At 40.0% G+C, this 24,393-nt stretch overlaps 2 protein-coding genes across 7 annotated transcripts in view; one reads left to right on the top strand and one right to left on the bottom strand.

Annotated features, from left to right (window-relative positions):
* Window positions 1–24,393, bottom strand: part of VRK1 (VRK serine/threonine kinase 1) — a 95,347-nt gene that overhangs the window by 904 nt on the left and 70,050 nt on the right. For 4 of the 6 annotated variants that reach the window (XM_082619723.1, XM_082619722.1, XM_082619725.1 and 1 more), the window contains one exon: window positions 14,043–17,917. The exons of 1 other annotated variant lie outside the window; for it this stretch is intronic. In XM_082619723.1, coding sequence (XP_082475849.1) covers window positions 17,735–17,917 — 183 coding nt within the window. In that variant the 3' untranslated portion in view covers window positions 14,043–17,734. Of the gene's footprint in view, window positions 1–14,042; window positions 17,918–22,813; window positions 22,902–24,393 lie in introns of those variants that run through there. One more of the 6 variants, XM_082619726.1, reaches the window with a different exon arrangement.
* Window positions 5,988–7,756, top strand: LOC309803277 (poly(rC)-binding protein 1-like). Its single transcript, XM_082619291.1, has one exon. It carries the CDS (start codon window positions 6,156–6,158, stop codon window positions 7,224–7,226), a length of 1,071 nt encoding a protein of 356 aa, XP_082475417.1. The 5' UTR covers window positions 5,988–6,155; the 3' UTR covers window positions 7,227–7,756.

Raw genomic sequence — 24,393 nt, 5'->3', positions numbered from 1 at the left:
CCAACCTTCTCCACCACACTCCCCACACTCTTCTCCAAAATAAATCATCCCAGTTTTTTTGGTGTTTCCTGGTGTGACATGGTTTCTTAAGCATCCTCCATCCTTCCCACCCTCTTTGGAAGCACCTCACTTTGTCCAGGTCCATGCAAATGGGGCACCAAGATGTGGTCTGTTGTGTGCAGAGTGGATCAGCCAAGCAGCCTCGGTGTGGACATCACCTTCCGTTGACCTGGCCCAGAAGATGGTCATCAGCTCAAGCCTCCTTCCTTTCCCCATGACCTGCTGCTGGGCCATGTCTTCTTCATCCTATTTTTGGGTAACTGATTTTTTTTTTCCTGAATATTAACACTTGGTGGATTAATTTCATTTCCCAGTTTTCCTCATCTTCCAGCCAGTCATTCATTCATTCAGCAAATATTTATCCCACATCAACCATGTGCCAGATGCTGTGCTTATTACTGAGGCTCAAAGACCAAGACGAGAGGTTCACAGGCTGCTAAGGGAGGCTGACGGACAATCAGAAAGACGTCCAGACTCTTCTGACTCTTGATATCATCCAAAGTATAAGCTGCTATGGCTAGTAAACTATTTCATCTGTAGACATGATAAGCAGGTTTCTATGTCTTTATATAGAAGACAATGGAAATGTGGACAAAAGGACTGAGCATGACAGCAGGACAGAACGGACTCCCCTGGGGGACCTCTGCCAGCCAGCTATGACTCCACCTGCTTATACAATGCCCAGCTTTCTTTCTTTTTTTTTTTTTTTTTGTTAACAGGAACATAAACATTTAATCATATATATACTACAGAGCTTTTTAGAATACCCATATATACAAATATTTACTTCAAATGTACCCTTTTCTTTTGGGAGTGTGAATAGGTAACACATTTCTTTTTCTTATATATGACATGTATATATTTTTATGAATAACTAAACATATTCATAATCTGAGACCTAAATTGTATATATATTTTAAAATTTTATTTATTTTTTATACAGCAGGTTCTTCTTAGTCATCCATTTTATACACATCAGTGTATACATGTCAATCCCAATTGCCCAGTTCATCATACCACCATCCCCAACCCCCCACGGCTTACCCCCCTTGGTGTCCATACGTTTGTTTTCTACATCTGTGTCTCAACTTCTGCCCTGCAAACCGGTTCATCTGTACCATTTTTCTAGGTTCCACATATATGCGTTAATATACGATATTTGTTTTTCTCTTTCTGACTTACGTCACTCTGTATGACAGTCTCTAGATCCAACCACGTCTCAACAAATGACCCAATTTTCTTCCTTTTTATGGCTGAGTAATATTCCATTGTATATATGTGCCACATCCCACATCTTCTTTATCCATTCATCTGTCGATGGACATTTAGGTTGCTTCCATGACCTGGCTATTGTAAATGGTGCTACAATGAACATTGGGGTGCATGTGTCTTTTTGAATTATGGTTTTCTCTGGGTATACGCCCAGTAGTGGGATTGCTGGATCATATGGTAACTCTATTTTTAGTTTTTTAAGAAACCTCCATACTGTTCTCCAGAGTGGCTGTATCAATTTACATTCCCACCAACAGTGCAAGAGGGTTCCCTTTTCTCCACACCCTCTCCAGCATTTGTTGTTTGTAGATTATCTGACGATGTGCATTCTAACTGGTGTGAGGTGATACCTTATTGTAGTTTTGATTTGCCGTTCTCTAATAATTAGTGATGTTGAACAGCTTTTCATGTGCTTCTTGAATGCCCACATTTCTGCACATTCTCCAGGACCCTTTGCCTTGCTAAAATAAAGTTTCACTCTTTATTCCTCCTAACTATTGGCAAAGTAAATATACAAGGGAGGAAGGGAGGAAGGGGGAAAGAAGAAAGGAAGGAAGGGGAAGGAAGGAAGGGAGGGAGGGAGGGAGGAGGAAGGAGGAAGGAGGAAGGAAGGAAAAGTCAAAAATTAAAAAAAAAAAGATTTAGGTTAGCATCATTTGTTTAAATAACTAAATCCAGAATATGGTGTGACAATGACATTTGAAGATTTGCCCATTCCCGGTCACTGGCATTTTTTACATTTTCCATGATTACTCAAAAATCACCATGTTTCCACTACCACATGCCAGCACATTCTGGCTGTCCCCTAGGGTGCAGGAGGTCAGTGCTTGGACACCTGGATTCATATGCCGTGTACAACTATTCCTCCCAACTCCACACTTCTCTTGAGCTTTGAGCATCCCTTAGAGAAGTATTTTTCCTTTAATAGTTCTGCTTGTCCTTTCATCTGCCAACATTTACTCAGTGCCTGGCAGACAGTGGGTGCCCACTGACCTAGCAGAGCAGAGGAAGCCCCTGAAGGGCTTCCCTGAGCAGCACAGGACTCCAGGTTCCTCGGGGAACTGGAGAGAGAGCTGCAGGGGCTGAAAACAAGGTAGCCCACTTGGACCCTAGCCTTCCTTCCCCACTCAGCATGGCCTAAAACATTTAAAATCATCTCTAAAAATGTTTAAGGATAAAATGAAGGAAACATCCCCAAAACTGGGATGAAATACATAGAGAAGAAACAGGAGAGGTCCAACAAGTAACTGCTAAGAGGTCCAAAAACATAAAACAGAGAAATTGGAGGGAAGGAAATAATCAAAGAATACTTCTCAGAACTGAGAAAGAAAGTCTTCTGGTAGGAAAGGGGCACAGAATCCAAGCTACATCATGTGAAAATCTGAAACAGCTTGCTCAGTGGTCACCGCTGGTTTCTACTCTTGTGCCTCTGCAGCCTGTTCTCCCAGAACAGCTCAGGTGGTCTTTTAAAAGGGGAAAGTGGAGCCTATCACTCCTCTGTGTGTAACTTTCCAAGTGCTTCTCATTTCGAGTAGAATAAAATCCAGACTCCTTTCCATAGCCCTATGTGATGCGATATGGCTTCTGCTGAACTGTCCAACTTCATTTTTGCCAGTCTTTTGTCCACCACCCCAGCCACACTCTACCCCCTGCACCTCAAACGCACTGAGCTCAGGAACTTCACTCTTCTATTTGCCTCTATCTAGAACCATCTTCTCCAGGTGGCCCCCTCCTTCTTGCCCTCCAGCTCTGACATCATCTTGTCAGAGGGATTTTCCCTGGTCACCCTGACTAACATAGCACCCGCTGTCCAACAGACTTTCTCCAAATTCATTTTTCTCTTTTATATTCTTCACTGTACTGTCATAATCTGAAATTATTGTAGTTATTTGTATATTTCTTATCTTTTTTTCCCTACAAGATTATAAACTCTGGAAAACCTCATCTGTCTTATTCATGCAGAACCTTCAGAGTTTTGAACAGTGCCTGGAACAAAGTGAGTGTTCAATATTTGACAAATAATTGAGCTCCCAGTACAGCAAATGACAAGAAGCCTCGCCAAGGTATGAAATATTATAACAGCAAGAGTAAAGAGAAGATCCTAAGAGTTGGAGAGAGAAAAGGGAATCAGAATTCATTGGAATTCCCCTAAGCAACACTAAATGCCAGGAGACAGTAGTGCAACATTTTAAAATATTGAAGGAAAAGACTGTTCAACCTAGGCTTCTATACCCAGCCAAACTGTCAGATGTGAAGAGACATTAAAGATATAGTTTTTCAGACATGCAAGGATTAAACAAATTAATAATAACCTCCAACACATGTTTTTAAAGAAGCTTCTGGAGGATGTACTAGTGCAAAGTAAGAGAGAAGATCAAGAAAGAAGCTATAGAAACCAGGAACAAGAGATTCAATACAACAAAATGGTAAAGAAGTTCAGTATTACAATGAGCGGGAGCCCTAGGTGAAGAGCTCTGCAGGAACTCGGGGACTAACTGGTATTCAACGGAGCAAGAAGGAAGGCTCCAGGAGGCAGGCCTCTAATTAGAAAAAGAAAGAATTTAATAGATTTTTTGATATGATTGAAATAAACAATATCTACCTAATTGAAATAATATAAACACTGACTACCAATTTATCTAAAAATATATAATTTTATTGAGATGATAGGAAAGAGTAGAAGAAAGCAAAGATCTCTCATTTTTTTAAACCATAACACGAACATAATACTTGAGTTTTAAAATTGATAACTAGTAAGTTCATTGATGTCACAAGATTCAAGATCAACACAAAAAACTTAATTACATTTCTTTATACTAACAATGAACCTGTGGAAACCAAAATTAAAAACACAACACCATTTACAATTGCTCCAGAGGAAATGAAATACTTAGGTATACACTTAGCAAAATATGTAAAGGATCTGCATACTGAAACGTAAATACTGATGAAAGAAATCAAAGACCTAAATAAATGGAGAGACACACTGTGTTCACAGGTAGGACGACTCAACATAGTAAAGATGTTGATCCTCCCAAAATTAATCAAAGTTTTAATGTCACTTCTATTAAAATTCCAGCAAATTTTTTTCGTAGACATGAGTTTATTCTAAAATTTATTATAGAAAGGCAAAGGTTCTAGAATAATTAAAACAATCTTAAAAATGCACAAAGTGGGAGGAATCATTCTACCTAACATTAAGGCTTACTATATCTTACAATAATCAAAACAGCACACTGTATTGACAGAAGGATGACCATAGAGATCAATGGAACAGAAAAGAAAATCCACAGATACACTCACTTACAAATATGTCCAACTAATTTTTGACAAAGGTGAAAAAGTAATTCAACAGAGGAGGGGCAATCTTTTCAAGAAATGGTTCTGGAACAACTGGATATCTATAGGCAAAAAAACTGAATCTTGACTTAAAACTCAGACTTTACACAAAAATTAACTCAAAATGTATGACAGACAAATGTGAAACACAAAAATAAAACTTTGGGGAAAAATAGAAAATCTAGGGCTAGGCTGAGTTCTTAGACTTGATACCAAAAGCACAATCCATACAAGGCAAAATCCACAGTGGATGGGTGTTATAGAATGTTTGTGTTCCCCCAAATTCATTATGTTCAATTCATACCCTCAATATGATGGCATTAGGAGGTGGAACCTTGGGAAGGTAGTTAGGATTAGATGAAGTCATGAGGATGGAGCCCTCATAAATGGGATTAGTGCCCTTATAAGAGTCCAAGAAAACTCACTTCCCCTCTCTGCTCTCCTCAATGTGAGGATAGAAGCAGCTTGTAGTCTGCAACCCAGAAGAGGGCCTTCATCAGAACCCGACCATGCTGGCACTCTGATCTCAGGCTTCTAATCTATTTCTCCAGAACTCTGAGAAATAAGCCACCCAGTCTCTGGTATCTTTGTTATAAGCAGCCCAAGCTAAGACAATGGAGATCTCTTAAGTTTAGCATTCATAATTCAACTCTCTGGGCAAAAGAAACTTCTCTATGGAAATGGACTAGTCCAAGCAGAAAAAACCTTAGGATAATCACATGGTAGTGCATCGCTTCAAATCCTCTCTCATTCCAGCCCAAGCTGCAGTGACAGACTCCACACAGGCTTCCACCAGCTCGTGAGTGGATGGCCCCTGATGGCCCCTCTTATATTTCCTTCTTTGGGATTTGTATGAGATGCCTGCCAGGAATAGTGGACCTTCCACATGTGCAACTCAGAAGTGTGGGAAACTTCACACCCAAAGGAAGAGAGATGGGTTGGAGATTGTGAGATGCATTTCAATGGGCTCTTTGGAAGGTTCTGCAGGATGTGAGGTCAGTCACTCTCAGGCGTAGCCAACTTGATGTTGCATCCCTGTAACTATGCTCCCTCCTTCCCTGTTTCCATTCCCTTGTCCCTCACCTCTGTTCCCTGGGACCACATTCACAAATAAATGACCTGCACATAAGCCTTCATCTCAGGTGCAGTTTCCTGAAGGTCTCAGGGTAAGGATGGGGTTCTTCTAAAAATGGCCGATTCGGCCGAGGCTGCCGCCGGAGTCGCCACCGCCGCGCCCTCGCCCACCCGCCCGCCCGCCGCTCCCGCCGCTCCCGCCGCTCCCGGCCCCGCTCGCCCCCTCCGCCGCCGCCGCCGCCCGCCCCTGCGACGACGCCGCGGCCTCCCGCCCGCGCCCGCTCGCTCCCGCGGCCCTCGCTCGCCTCGCGCCGGCAGTTTTGGGCCTACACCTCCCCGCCCCCAGCCAGCCACCAAAGACTTGACCGCGTAACGAGCCCAACTCCCCCGCACGTCGCCCGCCGCTCGCCATGGATGCCGGGGTGACCGAAAGTGGACTAAATGTGACTCTCACCATTCGGCTGCTTATGCACGGAACGGAAGTAGGAAGCATCATTGGGAAGAAAGCGGAGTCGGTTAAGAGGATCCGCGAGGAGAGTGGAGCACGGATCAACATCTCGGAGGGGAATTGCCCGGAGACAATCATCACTCTGACCGGCCCCACCAATGCCATCTTTAAGGCCTTCGCTATGATCATCGACAAGCTGGAAGAAGGTATCAACAATTCCATGACCAACAGCACGGTGGCCAGCAGGCCCCCGGTCACCCTGAGGCTGGTGGTGCCGGCCACCCAGTGCGGCTCCCTGATTGGGAAAGGCGGGTGTAAGATCAAAGAGATCCGCGAGAGTACTGGGGCCCAGGTCCAGGTGGCGGGGGATATGCTGCCCAACTCCACCGAGCGGACCATCACCGTTGCTGGCATGCCGCAGTCTGTCACCGAGTGTGTCAAGCAGATCTGCCTGGTCATGCTGGAGACGCTCTCCCAGTCTCCGCAAGGGAGAGTCAAGGCCATTCCCTACCAGCCCACGCCGGCCAGCTCTCCAGTGATCTGCGCGGGCGGCCAAGATCGGTGTAGCGACGCTGCTGGCTACCCTCACGCCACCCATGACCTGGAGGGACCACCTCTAGATGCCTGCTCGATTCAAGGACAACACACCATGTCTCCGCTCGATCTGGCCAAGCTGAACCAGGTGGCAAGACAACAGTCTCACTTTGCCATGATGCACGGCGGGACCGGATTCGCCGGAATTGGCTCCAGCTCTCCACAGGTGAAAGGCTATTGGGCAAGTTTGGATGCATCTACTCAAACTACCCATGAACTCACCATTCCAAATAACTTAATTGGCTGCATAATCGGGCGCCAAGGCACCAACATTAATGAGATCCGCCAGAGGTCTGGGGCCCAGATCAAAATTGCTAACCCAGTGGAAGGCTCTTCTGGTAGGCAGGTTACTATCACTGGTTCTGCTGCCAGTATTAGTCTGGCCCAATATCTAATCAATGCCAGGATTTCCTCTGAGAAGGGCATGGGGTTCAGCTAGAACAGTGTAGGTTCCCTCATAACCCCTTTCTGCTGTTTTCCCATGATCCAACTGTGTCATTTCTGGTCAGTGATTCCAGGTTTTAAATAATTTGTAAGTGTTCAGTTTCTACACAACTTTATCATCCGTTAAGAATTTAAAAATCACATTCTCTGTTCAGCTGTTAATGCTGGGATCCATATTTAGTTTTATAAGCTTTTCCCTGTTTTTAGTTTTGGGTTTTGGGGTCATGAATTTTATTTCTGTTTGTCGATAAGAAATGTAAGAGTGGAATGTTAATAAATTTCAGTTTAGTTCTGTAAAAAATAAAAAATAAATAAAAATAAAAATGGCCGATTCAAGTTGCTCTCCATGGAAGCCCCAAAATGCCAGCTCTAAACCCCTCCCCCTCACACACACAGACTCAGAACTCCCATTCACCTTTTAATGGCTTGCACTTATATATAAATAGACAACCAAGGAAGTGCCAGACATTTGAAGAAACCATCTAAAATAAAGTACAGGGACTTCCCTGGTGGCGCAGCGGTTGAGAATCCGCCTGCAAATGCAGGGGACACGGGTTCGAGCCCTGGTCCAGGAAGATCCTACATGCTGCCGAGCAACTAAGCCCATGTGCCACAACTACTGAGCCTGCGCTCTAGAGCCCACGAGCCACAACTACTGAGCCTGAGTGCCACAACTACTGAAGCCTGCATGCCTAGAGCCCGAGCTCTGCAACATGAGAAGCCACCGCAATAAGAAACCCACACACCACAAGAGTAAGTTGCGCTCACTGCAACTAGAGAAAGTCCTTGCACAGCAACAAAGCCCCAACAAGAAAGACCCAATGTAGCCATAAATTAATTAAATAGCTAAAATAAAATAAAGGACAAAGATCCAAACAAGATGGGGGAGTGGGAATGCAATTTGTAGAAACAGAGACTATGAAGGGACAAAAAAGCTTCCAAATACTATAATGAAAATCCTCAGAGACATAAGGAGATCCTGCACGCACAAGAAAGGACATTTGGAGAAAAAGCTCCTGGAAATTAAAAATATGACAGCCGAAATTTTAAAAAGTCCTAAGAGTTAGAAGAAAATATTGAGGAAACCTCCCAGGAAGTAGAGGGAAAAAGACAAAAGAGACAGAAAGTAGGTGGGGGGAAGGAAGAAAGCTTAGAAGATCAGCCTATGATTCCCAATATCTGAACAGAAGCTCCAGAAAGAGAGAACAGAGTAGCTTCAAGTATGCTCAACAGCAACTCTGGAACTAGAAGGTTATCAGAGTAATGCCTTCGAAACGTTGAAGAAAAATTATTTCCAATCCATAATTCTGTACAAGTCAAACTATCAGCCAAGAGGAAAGGTAGAACAAAGACATCCTCAGACATGCAAGAATTCAAAAAACTTACCTCCCACACACCTTTTTCTCAGGGAACTAATGGAGGATGTGCTCCTCCCAGTAAGAGGGGTAAACCAAGGAGAAACACACTGGGCCAGGTAACAGGTGATCCAACACGGAAGGGATGCAGAGGAAACCCGAGGGTCGGGGGGAAGAAGCGACCCAGGAAGACTGCTGCGCAAGTGGGTGAGGCTTTGAAAACCTGGGCCCCAGGCCTGCACTGGGTTCTAGAGCCAGCCACTTGCCTTCAGCATAGACAGGCAAAGCTCAGTCTCTTCTACTGATGGAATCACTATGAGATCTTCCAAGATGATAATATAAAACCGACCGAATGATGAGATGATATACACCCAAACATTGTGAGCAGTTACATTAAAATAGGTGTTTGACCTCATAGCTTGGCTAGAGCCTTTATCCCAAAAAATTGCAATATAGAAAAAATAAGTTTGCATTCTTTCTTTCCCCTTCCCCCTCCTGCCCCACCCCCCCATAAATGGATATGCAGTTTGTGGCTTTGGAAGGCTATCCAAACCTGTAACAGTTTTTATTTCTGGGGAGGGAACCTAGGGCTACGGAAAAGGAAAGGTTCTTAATTTTTTTGTCATGGATTCTTTCAGTTTTTCATGAAACAAAAACAGGATTATCTTCTATCCAGATTCCTTGGTGGTCCATAATCTTAAATTTAAGACTTCACCATTTACCTTTTTTTAATGAAAGTATTTTTATATATTCTTGATGCTGAAAGTTAATTTTTAGCATAAATATTTTATATAATATGTTCCCATATGTGATATGGTATGCTATTTTAAAATTTCTGCCAATTACTATTTTTTTCCCATCATCCTTTCTATAGTTTTTTTTTTTGCAGTTGATGTAAAATACTATATAAGTTACAGGTGTACAATATAATCACTATTTACCTTTGTTCCTACTGATTTTTATATCATGTACCATACATGTATTACCTATGAGTATCTCCTAAAAATTAGTTTAAAATAAAGTATGGGTAGGTGAGGTCTAACATATATTGCAGACATTCACTTAGAGCCCACAAAGGCCATCCATCAACGCTAGAGGGTCCCCTGAAAATCCACGGTAGGGCTGTTCCTGCCTTCAGTCTTCATGGGAGAAACCACCAACCCTGACCTCTTAGAGAGTTTGTGACCCGATTTTCAAAACCAGTTCTATCTTTATCAAAGGTCAATTCGTTACCTATACATTTTTAATAGTATATTAATTTCACTGCATATCATCTAACACTGGATAAAATGATCTTGACCTCTTCCATCAGCTTCCGACAGAGGACAAAAACCGCCAGAGAGGCCCTCCAGCCTGTTAAGACAGGTGAAGCTCTTCACCTCTGTCAAGGAGGCCACGCTCTCACTGATGGCAACCCAGCCATTTAGCCAAAGGCTAGAGAAGCAAATCCAGACAAAAGATCATATGTGAATGTGAGCTACTCAACATACTTAAAATGGAAATATAATTATAACGAACGCTTGGGTTTCACTAGAATTTGTCTGCCAGGTGGCCTTCGGTAGGGAGGGTAGCACCACCAAAGCTACAGCCTGGCAGCCCTTCTGAGTAAGAGAAAAGCTAACCAGGAGAATGGCCAGACACTGGGGAGTGCAAAGTATTCCAACCTGCCGCCTACTGCTTTAAAAATTAAGGTTAAACTACAATTCCTAACATCTTCTGAATGGGGAAATAGAAAAAGCCACCATTTGGAGTTTAAGAAAAAAAAAAAAAAGCCTGTATATTTTTGAGGTGGATAAACTATTCATTTTAAAAGAGGACATCGGCAAATTCGACAGACTGGGGGTGGAGATGTTCTTCAGGGGCACTCAGCTGAGTCAGGGTGACAGGACCTATTTGCCTAGTAGTTTCTCTCCACATCTTCATTCCCAGGGTCCTGACGGTTCAGAGAAAAAAACGTCAACTGAATGTGCCTGCACCAGTCTAGTTTCTTTTGACAGCCTGCTTCACAAATTCTAAAAAATTTTGAAAGTAAGGATCTTTGAAAATGGAAAACAGACCCACTGTCCCAATATGGAGGGAGCGGGCACTCAATGAAGAAAGTAAAGTCTTGGCAAACCAATTTGCAAAGGGTTGGGGTGGGTGTGCGTGTCAGTGTTAGAAATGATCTGAATTAGAAACCACGAACAATGGGGACTATCGGTTAGGCACGAGGGCTCTGAGCCTATGTGCTGGCTCGTCTACAATTTTTTTTTTTTTTTAACGTCTGGCAGAATGTTTTACAGACTTAAACCCAGCAAGACTACAATTCTACCAGAAGGTGCCTCAGATGGTTTTGCTAATAATTTTGATCAGCTGAAATGGAGAAAAACATCATTTCAGTTATTCACTTTTCAAACCCATCAACTTTAAGTTGGAATATTAAATGCCCCTCTTCCGCCCTGTACCGCCATCAACCAAATAAAACCAAACCCCAAAGAACCCTCACGGAGAGGAAAAGGGGGTTGGCAGTGACAGGTCTGGATATGTTCACGTACTAAAAATCTTGTTGGTGTTAATTTCTTGCCCCTCAGGAAGTTGAGTTCAGCTTATGTGTAACTTTGGGGAGAGAAAGTTCCTTTAGAGAACTAGGGGGGAGGCTGGCATTGCTCCTGCCGCAAAGATGCAAGTGCGAACCACCGTATATTGGCTTTTGTTTTAATAGCCTTTTAACCAACTTTGTTAATGGACTGAGTGCAATTTAGATATGGAACTTGGCTAAAACGTAGCTTCAACTGGCTATTAAAATTTAAGAGCCAACTAAGATAGCTAATTACAAAAAAGCTCCAGTGATAATGCTAAGCAGAATTAGTAATAGCAAATGACAGTCTGTCTGGTCTTATTCCCATAGGGAAAGAAACTCTTAACTGAAGTCAACCAGACACTGTGCAGCCAACCTAATTGCATTACTGGTATTATGGGGTACAAATCCGGCAGCTCGCTGGGACAAAACAGGGAGGGAAGTCTGTCAGACTCGAGGCAGAAAGCAACGGACCCTCTTTTCCGTACCAGTTACAGCAGGTTCTGGGAAATTTTATTTTTATTCACAGTTGATGGGGAAGTGTTCTTTCCTGAGGAAACTCCCTGTAAAAACCCTAGGGAGGAGTGAGGACGACAGGAAACAGACTCCAAAAAGCAGTTCAAAAGGAAAAGATCCTTCACCGACACAGGATGAGATTCTCCCGTTAGATACTTAGGTCTGAAAAAGACAACAATAAATATCTGACTGCTAAAAAGTTGAGCTTGTGGGGGGAAAATGTTTCACTTCTTTGCTTCATTACAGATACCCTCGTTAGGGCATCAGTGGAAGTGCAGACTAGCTCTCCCGTGAAGATTTATCATGTGTGGTGGCCACTTTGAATCGGAGGTGCCGGAGTCTTTAACATTCCCTAGTCAAGTGTCTCCCTGCTGTGCCTGTAAATGTCAGTCCAGTTTTTTCACGGCTGTGCGCACAGATTAGAAACAGCAGGAGAGCTGGGGAGTATGACTACAATACCAGTCAGGACACTTGTCTTCGTGGCACTGCTCAAGTGATTCTTGGAATGCAGGACCCTGCTGTTTTCTAATATTTACACACAACTGGAGTCATCAAGAGCAGTAAATGCAGTCCAAAGGCAGCTTGCTTCTTTTGTTAGGGACTTTACATTCAAATAGGGATATCAACAATACTACCAAAAAAAAACAAAGAAACACCCGCGGTTTTAAAAAGTTTCATATTCCTCCCCCCACCCCCAATTTTGCGGCTGAAAGACCGACCAGGTATTATCATGACTGTTCATTTAGCTCGACCCCTCCCTTCTGAACATCTTCTGTGTGCATCACACAGTTCCTTGGGAACAGCAGGGGTTCCGGATTCTTGACCTCCGATTGTGATTCTGCGGGCTGTGGCTCCTCTGACCTCGACAGGAACAGTCAGGGCCTTAGGAACCATTTTGATATAATTTCAGCCACCTTTGCTTTCTGAACACTTTGCATGACAAATCGAAGACTTATTTTGGGCCTGCAGCACCTGGAATACAGATGACTTCTTTTTCAAAAGCATAGTTAGGAAGTTTAACAAAAGGTGCCTTTTGGGGGGAAGCCCACTGTGACTGCATGTATATCTTAAGAAATGTCTAAATGGTCCTTCTTTAAATTATAAATTATAGGGTAAGTTACATATTTGTCTTAAGCTCTTAAACATCTGCCAAGGATTTTTACAGGAGAAATTTGAGGGGTGCTATTCACCTTATTAAACTTATACAGTGATGTTTGTCAATTATTTCTCAATAAAACTGGAAAAAAAAAAGAACTTCAGGGGGCTGGCAGGAGGCGATGGGGTGTTACACGGGGACCACATCACACACCTTTGCAACCAGTGTTAAGCAGGTTAGGATGGGCACTTCTCCGGCTGGACCGACTCATGCGTCAGCCCCAAAATGTTCTACAAGAGTAAGTGAAATAAAGGAAGACAAAAAAACAAAAGCTCTTTTTTGGGGGGTTGGAGGGGAGAACTAAAATGTTTAGAACATGAAAGTCTTCTTAAGGATCTTCAAGGCACATTCCTCTATCTAGAAAAGTTCAAGACGGAAACCATGACTCTCTTGGCCAGGCAATCTAACAGAGTCAACATGTACTTCCAATTGTAACCTTCCCTGGATACATACTGCCCTAGAACTTTCCAGTGTTCAGGCTTAGCAGACCCTTCAGTCACTTTACTCTTTTAAATTCATATCCGACCCTTATAAGGAAAGTTCGAGGTATCTCTCACATCTGAGAATTAGACCGAGAAGGCGCACCATGAACTTCTGTACTGTGCTTTTTATGTCAAGGTCAGAAAAAATACTAAATACAGCCATTTTTTAGTTATTAAACAACCTGTAGTCCAGGTGTTATAAGGTCTTCATTTACATAACGTGTGATCACTTTTCACTGGCTTCTAAAAGATACCAGAAGCAGAAAGACAACCTACAGAAAAATGGAAACAGATTTCAGACTACTGTCCCACTTCCTCCCCAGCCCCCCACCCAAGGCGGGATCCGTGCCTTTAATATTCCTTCCTGCCTCCGTATTCCAGGCACAAAGATTATCTTATAGACCAACTCCACTGATAACTCAGACCCCTAAAAAATGGTTGACTTAACCAAGCCAAAAGAGGAAAGAGTTTTCTGAAGATCCTTTGCAGTGGTTCATAAATAAAACTGTACTTCCTTAATGGAGAAATTTTACAGGTAACTTCATGACGAGCCAAAATTACAAAAATTCAGGAATACTACTCATAAGTTGCAAAATACTACTGCTATAATAAAACTCACCAATATATGAATAACACAGCCTTAGTACAGTGAAAATAGTAAGCATTTTATTTGTAAAGTAACACCCAAGTGATAAAGAGAGCTGCCTAAACCATCTGGTCAGCAGTATACTGCATAGAATCACTTCTTCAGTGTGTCTTGTATTCTTTCTACCAGGAGAGCTTAATGAATCAGGGGTATATATAGAATAAACTGTGGAACTTTAAAAGACACACACACGCAAAACTTCACCAATGCAACTACTACAACTAGGAAAAATTATGTCAGCATGAAACAGGACTGAAAAATAACACAGCCAAAGGACAAGCGTTTGATTTTTGTGGTGGTGGTGAGATCATAAATGAATCTTTTCTTTCATTTTGATTTCTGTTAATGTGGTTTGGGCAGTAAATAAGAATTAATAAGTAAAATGGCACTAATTAAATCAGTGTGGTGCTGGCATAAGAACAGACAGACAGATCAATGAAATTGAACTGACAGTCAGAAAGAGACCCTGGTATAAGAACTTAATCTGTAATAAAACAGGCAACACAAACCAGGATGGAAAGGGGGTGAGGAAGAGAATTTATTTAACAAATGGTAGTGGAGCTACTGGTTAGCTATTTGGAAAAAAATCCATTGTGATCCTTACTTCATGGCATACATACACCACATTAAATTTCATATGGATTAAAAATTCAGAAGCATTAAAACACAAATCCTAGAAAAAGCCCTGGTAAATATTTCTAATATCAGAATGGGAAATATTTTAAAACAGTAGCAGAAATTACAGTGAAAAAGATCAACAGATTAAAGCGATAAAAATTAAATCGTCAACAAAAAATAAACTGGAAAAAGTCAGCAACAAACATGACAGAGGTTAAGATCATTACTATACAAACAGTACAAACACACACATCAAAAAGCAAATAGAATGATTAGTTTAAAAATAAAAAATTGCTCAGGTTCACTAGCAATTAAAAAAATTTACCTTATCAAATTATAAAAATCAGTAGCACTCAAGGTTGACGAAAATGTAAGTTGAGCACTGATTTCTGGGTCAATTGTTAACTGACTGAGTTTTGCAAAGCAAGTTGATAACGTGCACCAATAACCTTCCATTTTCATAGTCTTTCACCCAATGGTTCCCTTTTGAAAATCTAAGGAAATATTTGTACATGTAGGCAAAGACTTATGCCCAATTTTATTCAAGAATATTGTTTATAATATCCCAATACTGAAAACAACTTAAACCTCCAACATTAGGGAAATGGTCATGAAAGTTATCACGAATCCATAAGAAAAAATATTATAGAAACATAAAAACTATATTTATGAAGTAGTTGTAATAACATGGAAAGTATTTAATGTTCACTTTAAAGAGCAGAATATAAACCTTTTATAAAGTATGATATTTAAAGATAAAAATGCATAGAGAAGGCTGGAAAAAAATGTGTCAAAATGTTAACAGTGGTTGTCTGTGGGTGGGAGTAATATGGCTAGTTTGTCTTTTGACACATTTCTGTGTATTCTAAATTTTCTACAATGATCAAGTACTATTAATACACTTTGATGACCAGATGAATATAGTTTTAAAGGATAAACAAGCATACACACACACGCACACAAATACATATAATGTATTTATATTTCCACCACTAATTCATTGCTGTGCAACTTAGCTCTTGATATGCACATTTAAGTTAGTAATTCAAAGAAATAATTGGGGTTTTGTTGCCCTGGCCTGTTAGTGTTTGATTTGTCTTAAAAGATCACTATTGAAGAACACCCAGAAGATATTTTACATCAGGGCTTAGATGGTTATCAAAGATTTACCAGCTGCTGTCTAGAAAATATAGCGCACATGTAGCTCCCGTTGTCTGAAGGACAAGAGCCTGCACAGGTGTGGGTCCTCAACAGACTAGAAACCCTCAGCTCACTAAGGACCTAAGAAAATGGCAGAGAAGGCAGGACACACGGGGCCAGGAGCACGTCCATACGGACGCTGGATTGTGAAGGGAGGATAAAGGAAGGCAAACCCACTGGATGCAGGGATTGGAAAGACAACAGAAACAACACAAGATAAAAAACAGTACGTATGGAACTGAAAAAGGCAAGGGGAAAAGCATAACTCTGACTGACAAGGACGTTATTAAACCACTTCTTTTAAATAAGGGGGGGTAAGAAAAACCAGCGTAAGGTAGGGAACAGAACAGCAGAACAAGGGGATGCAGCCGATGAATCAAACTGGCTACTATGGCTACTAGTTTTTCATTTCTGCAGCCCTGCCAATAGAGCAACATTTGAGAAAATGCCAGCACTTATTAAAAACAATATGTGAGGAAATGTTTGTTTTCTTAATATTTAACCAACAGGTTTTGCTATGTTTTTGTGTTCTGAAAAATAAAAAAGGCTAAGGCACATACACAAAAACACACCACACACATTTTATCCTATTTTAAGCGTAAATGTGTTTGAAACAGAACTTGCGAGTGGATTTAGATGTTACAAATAAACTTGGGACCATAACACTGATGAGGACTAAAATCCAACATTCTACAGAAAACAGGAGGAGGCTCTGCCCAAAATCCAGTTCTCTATTCTGTAAAGTCACAGAGCCCTAGAACTTCAGGAGGCATTTAAAAGGTTAACCTTCAAAGGAAAGTCGGCAGATCTGCTTTGCGTTTTTCAGTATCCGACCACTGCAGTGATAAATGCTTCGTGTGACAACTAAATACCACAACAGAGAGCCAAAAGGTAAAATCTTTGTGTTGGTTCAGAGTTGCTCAAAATTGGTACAACCCTGACAGTTTCTGACATGTCTACATCCACCTGTACTATTATTTACTTAATATTTTCTTCAAATCAACTTGCTTTTCTAAAAACTGAAATACCTACTTTAGGCTTGTCCTAAGCAATAGAGAAATCACCAGTTTAATGTGCTATTTATATTCTAAATACATATTAAATAAATGCTTACATATTTAAATAAGTGTACCTATACACCATCTAAAAACATTGTACAGGCTACAAGTGGTAAGGTGTACCACCCCTAGAAAATCCAATCCAATCCCAATTTCTCTAACAAAGTAAATCTTGAAATTGTTCATGTTGAAATTCCAAGCTTTTGTTCCCAAGGCAACTATATAGTCTATATTTTAAAATTTCTAATCACTGAAACTCTAAAGTGCTTGGTTTACTGTACAAATATTATACCATACAAAACAAAAAAAAACTTGGAAGAAAAATAACCTCCTGTGAATGAACCATAAGCCAAATATATATATATTTGACAGTATTTCCTTAAAGGAAGCCAGTCTAAAAAAATCTGTGATCTGGCCACCACTTGATAATTGCCTGTTTTCTTATCATAAAGCTTGCATACTTACATAATTCTCATGTAATCTTTCAAATACATGTATTTCATCTCTCACAGATATACTTACTATTCCATTTTTTCTTTCATAATCTTTTCTCTTCTTTGTACCTCTCATTTCCTAGAGCCGGTGCTTAATAAATGCTCGTGGAACTGAGCAAAATCAATACAAAACAAATCTTATGCCCACAACAAATTGTGTATTTGTATCAAGCAAAAAGAGACCTTTATTTTAAGTTGTGTATTTCCTTAAAAGTAAGGATTTTGCCAAACATTTTATACACTCTAGGAAATATACAACGATTAGAAAAGTGCATGTCATAGTAATATTTCTTATATGTACCCCAGAACCTCAAACACACAGCATAGGACAGCTTAAAGGGTATAACCTTAATACTGTGAAATTTTATAAATTAGGCTTTAGTAAATTCTACAAAGTATTTAATAAAAAAGAGTCTGCTTTTCAAAGACATAGATACTTCATTGTTTCTCCCACTCCACAAGACTCACATGAAAATAAAACACTTAATACAGAAAAAGAGGAAAAAGTGAAATGAAAGGAAGAAAGAGTCAAATGAAAGGAAGAAAAGAAAAACTGGTTCACAGTATTTGATTTACTTCTGGACTCTCTTCCTGGTTCTCGAACCTTGAAGAGAAAACAAAGAGATTTAAATCACTAGTCATTAACTTACAAAAGCAAAAGAACAGAAATATTTCCATATATGGTTATTAATATTTAAAAGTCTAATTGACTATGATGATTTGTGGAGACGAAATTGATACACAAAGTTATAACTGTTAATACCCTAAAAATCTTAGGAAATTGTGTTAATTTTTTAGTGTGTCAAAAAATATGCTAAAACAAAGCCAACCTTCTAGTTTGAAGTTATACAGAATGCATCCACTGGTAAAAACATACCCCATTTACACTGGTCCTGAACTATTTCTCCCCCAAATTTTTATTGTACAATTAAAAACATTAACTCCTAATGTAAACTATAGCAACAAGATAGGTATTCCATAAGCAACAAGGACCTACTGTATAGCACAGGGAAGTCTGCTCAATATTATGGGAAAAATATTTGAAAAAGAATAGGTATCTGTATATGTATATATACAGATCACTTTTCTGTACACCTGAAACTAACACAACGTTGATAATCAATTACACTCCAATATAAAATAAAAAGTTAAAACAAAAAAAAAATAGGTATTCCTTGGGGGGAAGCACGGAGGATATGCATATTATGAAAAGCAAGGCATTTTTTCTAAATGTGTTGCTTTTTAAAGCCTGATCCTTCTACTCTTTAGGCAGAAGAGCACTGGGCTAATCCAAAATGCAAAGTCTTGTCCACTAGGAATTAAACAGATCCCACTGAGTCACCTTCTAGGAAAGTATCACATCTGATACTGGCCTAAGTGCCTTATGACAGTTCCTCTCCAACTATTCCTGCGCTGGAAGAATGCAGCAGTGCTTCTCTACCGGGGGCATGTGGATCCGCCTCCCCAAAGAGACTCTGTCTCCCACCCCACCCCAGGCCACCTCCACCGCGAGCACAGCAGAGTCAGAAGGACAAGCTTAGGCCCGACCACAACTGCCTGTGCTGGCAAGAGGAGTGCACCTTCCACGGCCTCGGGCTTCCCTCTGCCAGGAGAGAGCGACAGTACCAGGGTGAGGGCAGCGTGGGGCCCACGATCAATCAATAAACACACTGAACAGCAAAGAGATCAGTACTTCTCTTCTGAAACATACAAAACATTCTTTGAATCTAGGACAAAATACCTACCACACATGTCTAATCATAAACAGTTTCTAAAGGCCTTCTGACTACAGGTTTATTTAGGTACTTAATTGGAAGATCAGTTTGTTTGTTATTTTTCCAAGTTCTAGTTTTTATTCAATTGCCATACATTTCAATTCATGCAAACTTCAAAGTTATATGAATATCTTTTTTTCTCTGCCACTCATAGTGCATGGCCTACACTATGGTGGGTTTAAACTTTTGAGTTTTTTCTTCAATTTTTGTGGTACAGACTTCTTTTAAAAATAACCCATGGTAGATTTTTAGGTTTTTACTTCAACAATTTTGAAATTAATTTTCCATAGAAAACTGAGAATGCTGTGATTGTCTGAAGTTGGAATAACAGGCTATCGCAAAATCAAGGTCCATAATCAATACTATAGTACATCTCCCTTTCAATAAAATTTGAATCTATAGTCACATTAAAAAGGACACTAAAGTCAGCGATTATCGCTATATTCTCATTAATGTCCTAATTTGACATTTTACTCTTAGATTAAATTCTGTTGCTGCTTATCCCCATTCAATCTAGATTTAAAGTTTTTCACTGCAACTAAGAATGCCATCACCACCTGCAACTTATTATATCATCATATTATGCAACTTAGAGACTTTATCAGTTCAGTATTTTTCCTAATAATCAATTCTGACTGTTGCAGAAAAAAATCTATTTCTCCTCCCATCCCATATATACTCATTTTCATAATACTTTACTAGTAAATATATACTCATTTTCATAATACTTTACTAGTGGTAAAAGGTCCAACCATAAGACTAATATATAAAACTTAATATTTGAAAAATAAAATATACAAGGTTGGGATACTCTTCTATGATTTTATAATGCAGAAGGAAAAAAACAAGTGGGAAATTTCTTTGTAGGGTGCCTTAAAAATATCTCTTTCTTGACTAGACCGTAACTATTCAAGGGGTAAACGTAAGTCATGCTTTCCTCAAAGACTCCTCAAGAATGGTCCAAAATCCAAGGTACTTCAAAAACAACACCAAGAGTAGGCTGTTGAGTTCTGTCTGTTGTGTGAACGGTAGGGACAAAGTATACTGGCCATAAATATCATGGCTGTATTAACTACTTTTTAGTACAGTTCTGAAATATTGGCATGGTTTTGAAATGCCAGAATATGTGTGGTTTTTAAAGGTTTATCATTTTGTGGGGAAAAAATTACTTGCAGCAAATTACCAAATTTCCTCAATTGGTAAAAATCATGCCTTGCATAAAAACTACAAGGATTAGAGGCCTCTGTTCTTCTTGAAAACAACCCCATCACCCTTCTCTTTCTTTGAGAAAACCTACACAAGACACATTTTGAAAGCTTTCAGAATGTGTTCTTACACAATAGACCCCCAGCTAGTCAAAATGAGTTTAGGTGTATCGAGAAAATTATACACGTTTTTTAAATGGTCTAAATAGATATTAAAGGAAAGTTGCTCCCATTTTGCTAGGCACAGCATTCTGAGAGATCACACAGTGAGAAAAATCTCTTACCATATGTAAACCATAAATCGTGTTTGAAAATAAAATTGTTAATGAAGAAACTGCCATTTCTAAAGCAGCTGTTAGAGGTGACCATTCTTGAAACATGTTTCTGACACAAAATCTAAAGCTCTAAAACACAGAATTCACTGAATTACATATTTCTTTAAAAAATTTCAAATGTAATAATGTGCCTTCTCATTCAGGTTCCTTTAAACTGATGAATACAAATACATACATTTTCATGAACCCTTGGATTGCTTTAATTTTCTTTGCTAGAAGCAATAACATTTTACTATCTCAGGTAATATTTCTCTCATTTATGAATATTTAGGTAATAAAATACCTTAACTAGACTTATACTTTAGGCGGGAAAAAAGAATTACAATTGGAAAATAACAGTATTTAATGAAAGCAATTTAGAGTTTATATGAATAAAAGAGAATTTGATTACTTTTTATCTTCATTCTTTAATATCAAAAAGAAATCTGGATTATTCTCCTTAAATTAGTGATGGGGTCTACTCTCTTCTTTGGTCATTAATAAATAAAACAAAAATACTAATATATTTTCTCACAGTAAAAACCATCAGTATAAGGACCTTAAATTAAAATTTTAGGTATAAGAAACATTTTTCGTAATTACAGTCAAATTTAAAATCATGTATGTATCAAAACAAATACCTCTGATGCTCCTTAAGCAAAGTTCGAATAACAAATGACCTCTAGGCATGAAGAGACGCGTGAGTCTTCCCTATGCACAGCTGGGAACTGGCTTTGGTGTAAATGGGTATCAACCTCACGATAACAATGTAGGCCCTTTCCTAAACTAAAATCTCCCGTTTTAAAATGTAAGGGCTCTTTTTTCAGTAAGAATATTACTCTATCTCCATAAACGCTCCTTAACTTTGCTCCCACTCACTGGCACAGCCACTGCTGCCGCCTCTGGCTGACACATGCTTTGATGTGCTGCTGCTCGGGACTCCTCACCTCCTAGTAACAGAATGAACAAGACAGGGGAGGAAGGGGAAAAAAAAACAAAAACAGGAGGGAATGGAAGATGGCAGCAGAAAAGTAAGAGGGACTACTTCAAAACCTTTAGCTTCCAGAGTGACGTCATACACTCGCTCTTCAGCTATCCCAAGGATTCTCTTGGGTAAATTCAGATAAACCTAAGGATGTACGTACTATCCATAATATATGATGAAGAAAATGTTAATAAAATCAGGGTGAAGATGATTCTCTTTGAAAGTCAATTTTTGCCTTCTGCAAACATGCATGGCTACCACCGTCAAAGGGAAGGTAAAAATACATCCCCGGCCTAACTCTACTGGGCACTTACACTTTGATGAAATTTTTACCAAAAAAAAGCCCTTTCTATTAGAAATCAGAAATATTTCAGGACCAATGAACTAATAAATAAATAAAAGGCAGACAGATAGAAGAGACATCTGGCAGAGGGTGGAAGTGGTACTGTAGCCAGCTCTGAATCTCTCCTCACTGAGGCAAGTAAACCATCTCTCATGAAACCTGGAACACATGTTCCCATCTTCTGAGCCCCACAGGTGTGCCTACACACCACAGACTGGCCATTTATTAACCAGGCCAACGTCTAACCTAGCCTTGCCCTTTGCAGGTGCTGCCTTTGCTAAGGTCACTTCTGGAACTACTCCATACTAGAACTGCCTTCAGCACCAGTACACGAGCCATTGAAGAAATGACTTTATACCTTGCTTTTTGCTTCAAGACCTTTGGGAAGTGATGATTCAAGGCTTTAATTCCTTGCATCCCAACTTGCTGAGAGAAATGAAGAGTTGGCGGACTCTGCAGTAAGCCACGTACTGACCACCTGACTCCTGGCATTCCCTCTCATGCCCAGAGTTCGGTGGTAAGTGTGGGGAACCAGAGACATAGTAGCCTGAGAGGTAAGAGTTCTGGTCTCTACGTCTAACCCTTTCACAACAGTTCTGTCATTTAAATGCTCTGTGTCTTGGGCTCCATATCTGCAAAATGAGAGTAACTCCCAGCCTCAATGATTATTGTCAACATGATTATAGTAAATAACACAATGTGAACAAAGGACATTGTGATACATACTGTATAAATATAAGATCTTCTCCTACATTTTTTAAATTATAAAATGAGAATGTTATGACCCAAATAGTTAACCCCTTATTCAGTGGGAGGAAATGAAATTTGTGTTTATTATATATAAGAAAACAGCTAATAGGTAAGACTGTTCAACTTACGGGTTTGTATGGCCTCTTCTGTCTGTGTATCTGAGCATTCCATATCTTCAACACCAGGTTGTGTGGTCTGCTCTATTTCTTTCTTTCTCTTCTTACATATAAAAATTAAAAAAAAAAAAAAGAAAGAAAGAAAGATGTGGCATGATGGTCAATTAAGAAAATATACAGGGCTTCCCTGGTGGCGCAGTGGTTGAGAGTCCGCCTGCCGATGCAGGGGACACGGGTTCGTGCCCTGGTCCGGGAAGATCCCACAAGCTGCGGAGCAGCTGGGCCCGTGAGCCATGGCCACTGAGCCTGCGCGTCTGGAGCTTGTGCTCCACAACGGGAGAGGCCACAACAGTGAGAGGCCCACCTACCGCAAAAAAAAAAAAAAAAAAAAAAGAAAATATACAAACTTATCAGATATTAGCATATATATATGAATCTATACAGGTGTGGGTGTGTCAAAACATACAGGAAGAATACACACAACTTCATGGTGGGGGTCACCTAAGGAAAGGGGCGGAGGGTGAAAGAAAAGGGGATTAAGGGAAACTTCAACTATACAGTTAGTCTGGAAGTGGGTATATTTCTTATAGCCACCTCTAACTTTTTATGCCTCATATAATTTATTATTGAAAGCCATGTTTTAACCATCAGGACTGATCATACAGAAACTCTCTTTGAAAGCCGATACTTGCTCAGGACAATGATACTTATTTTTCCCCATTTTACGCTGCATGTGTGGGGTGGGGTAAATGTACTTGATAAATAGGAAAATATGTGCCTGGCCCAGGTACTGCATCAGTGGTTATGCCCCCTAAACTGATGGGGAAATTCTGTGGATCAATAATGGCAAACTTCCAATAAATGTTTTATAATTTAAAGTTTAAGAGGGCCATAAACCTTACTGTAAAAGAAGAGTCTTAAAAGTACAAAGCTCTCCTGACATCTCAGAAACAGGCTGGATTTTCCAGCACTCTCTCAGGCCTTTCCTGTTTTCTACATATTGTTCTAGTTGACTGTTGCTTAGGAGTTAATGCCTACGTTCTGTCACCATCCATTCTTCCCAAATGTTCATACAATTTCTTTTTCTTACTTTCTATCACTACAACATTTCCTAACTAGCTCAGTCCTGTGTAAAGTTTTAAAATACTTAACATCTCTATACGTAGGTATAACTATAGAAGGACATTAGTAAGGAACTGAAAACTGCACTTTTCATACAACTTTATCCCATGTAATCTCAAATTTTAATGTGTTAAAATCTACATCAGAATTCATTACTTCTCTAGGTTGCCTAAAATAAGTCTGTAGCACTTAGGAAATCATCTGATACTTCCCAAATTTCACAGATTCACGGCACATCAGAATGTCCTCATTTATATTTTCCTAACAATATTAAGTTACACTTTGCCTAAGAATTTTCCTCACTTCGGGCCATTTTGTGCACAGCTATAAAAGGGTATAATGTCTGCTGACAGGACATTGCTCTTTTGCCTAATGGCAACCATGGGTTCTGTTCCAAAGAGAACTACGTGGGAAAGCACGACTCTACTCAAGCCGTGTTATGTTAAAACCCCCGAATGGTCAGAACTGTT

The sequence above is a fragment of the Mesoplodon mirus genome, assembly GCF_964341445.2.
Source record: "Mesoplodon mirus genome assembly, chromosome: 4".
NCBI classification, from domain to species: domain Eukaryota; kingdom Metazoa; phylum Chordata; class Mammalia; order Artiodactyla; family Ziphiidae; genus Mesoplodon; species Mesoplodon mirus.
Note: the sequence above shows the minus strand (reverse complement) of the source record. Positions and strands in the feature narration are given on the sequence as shown.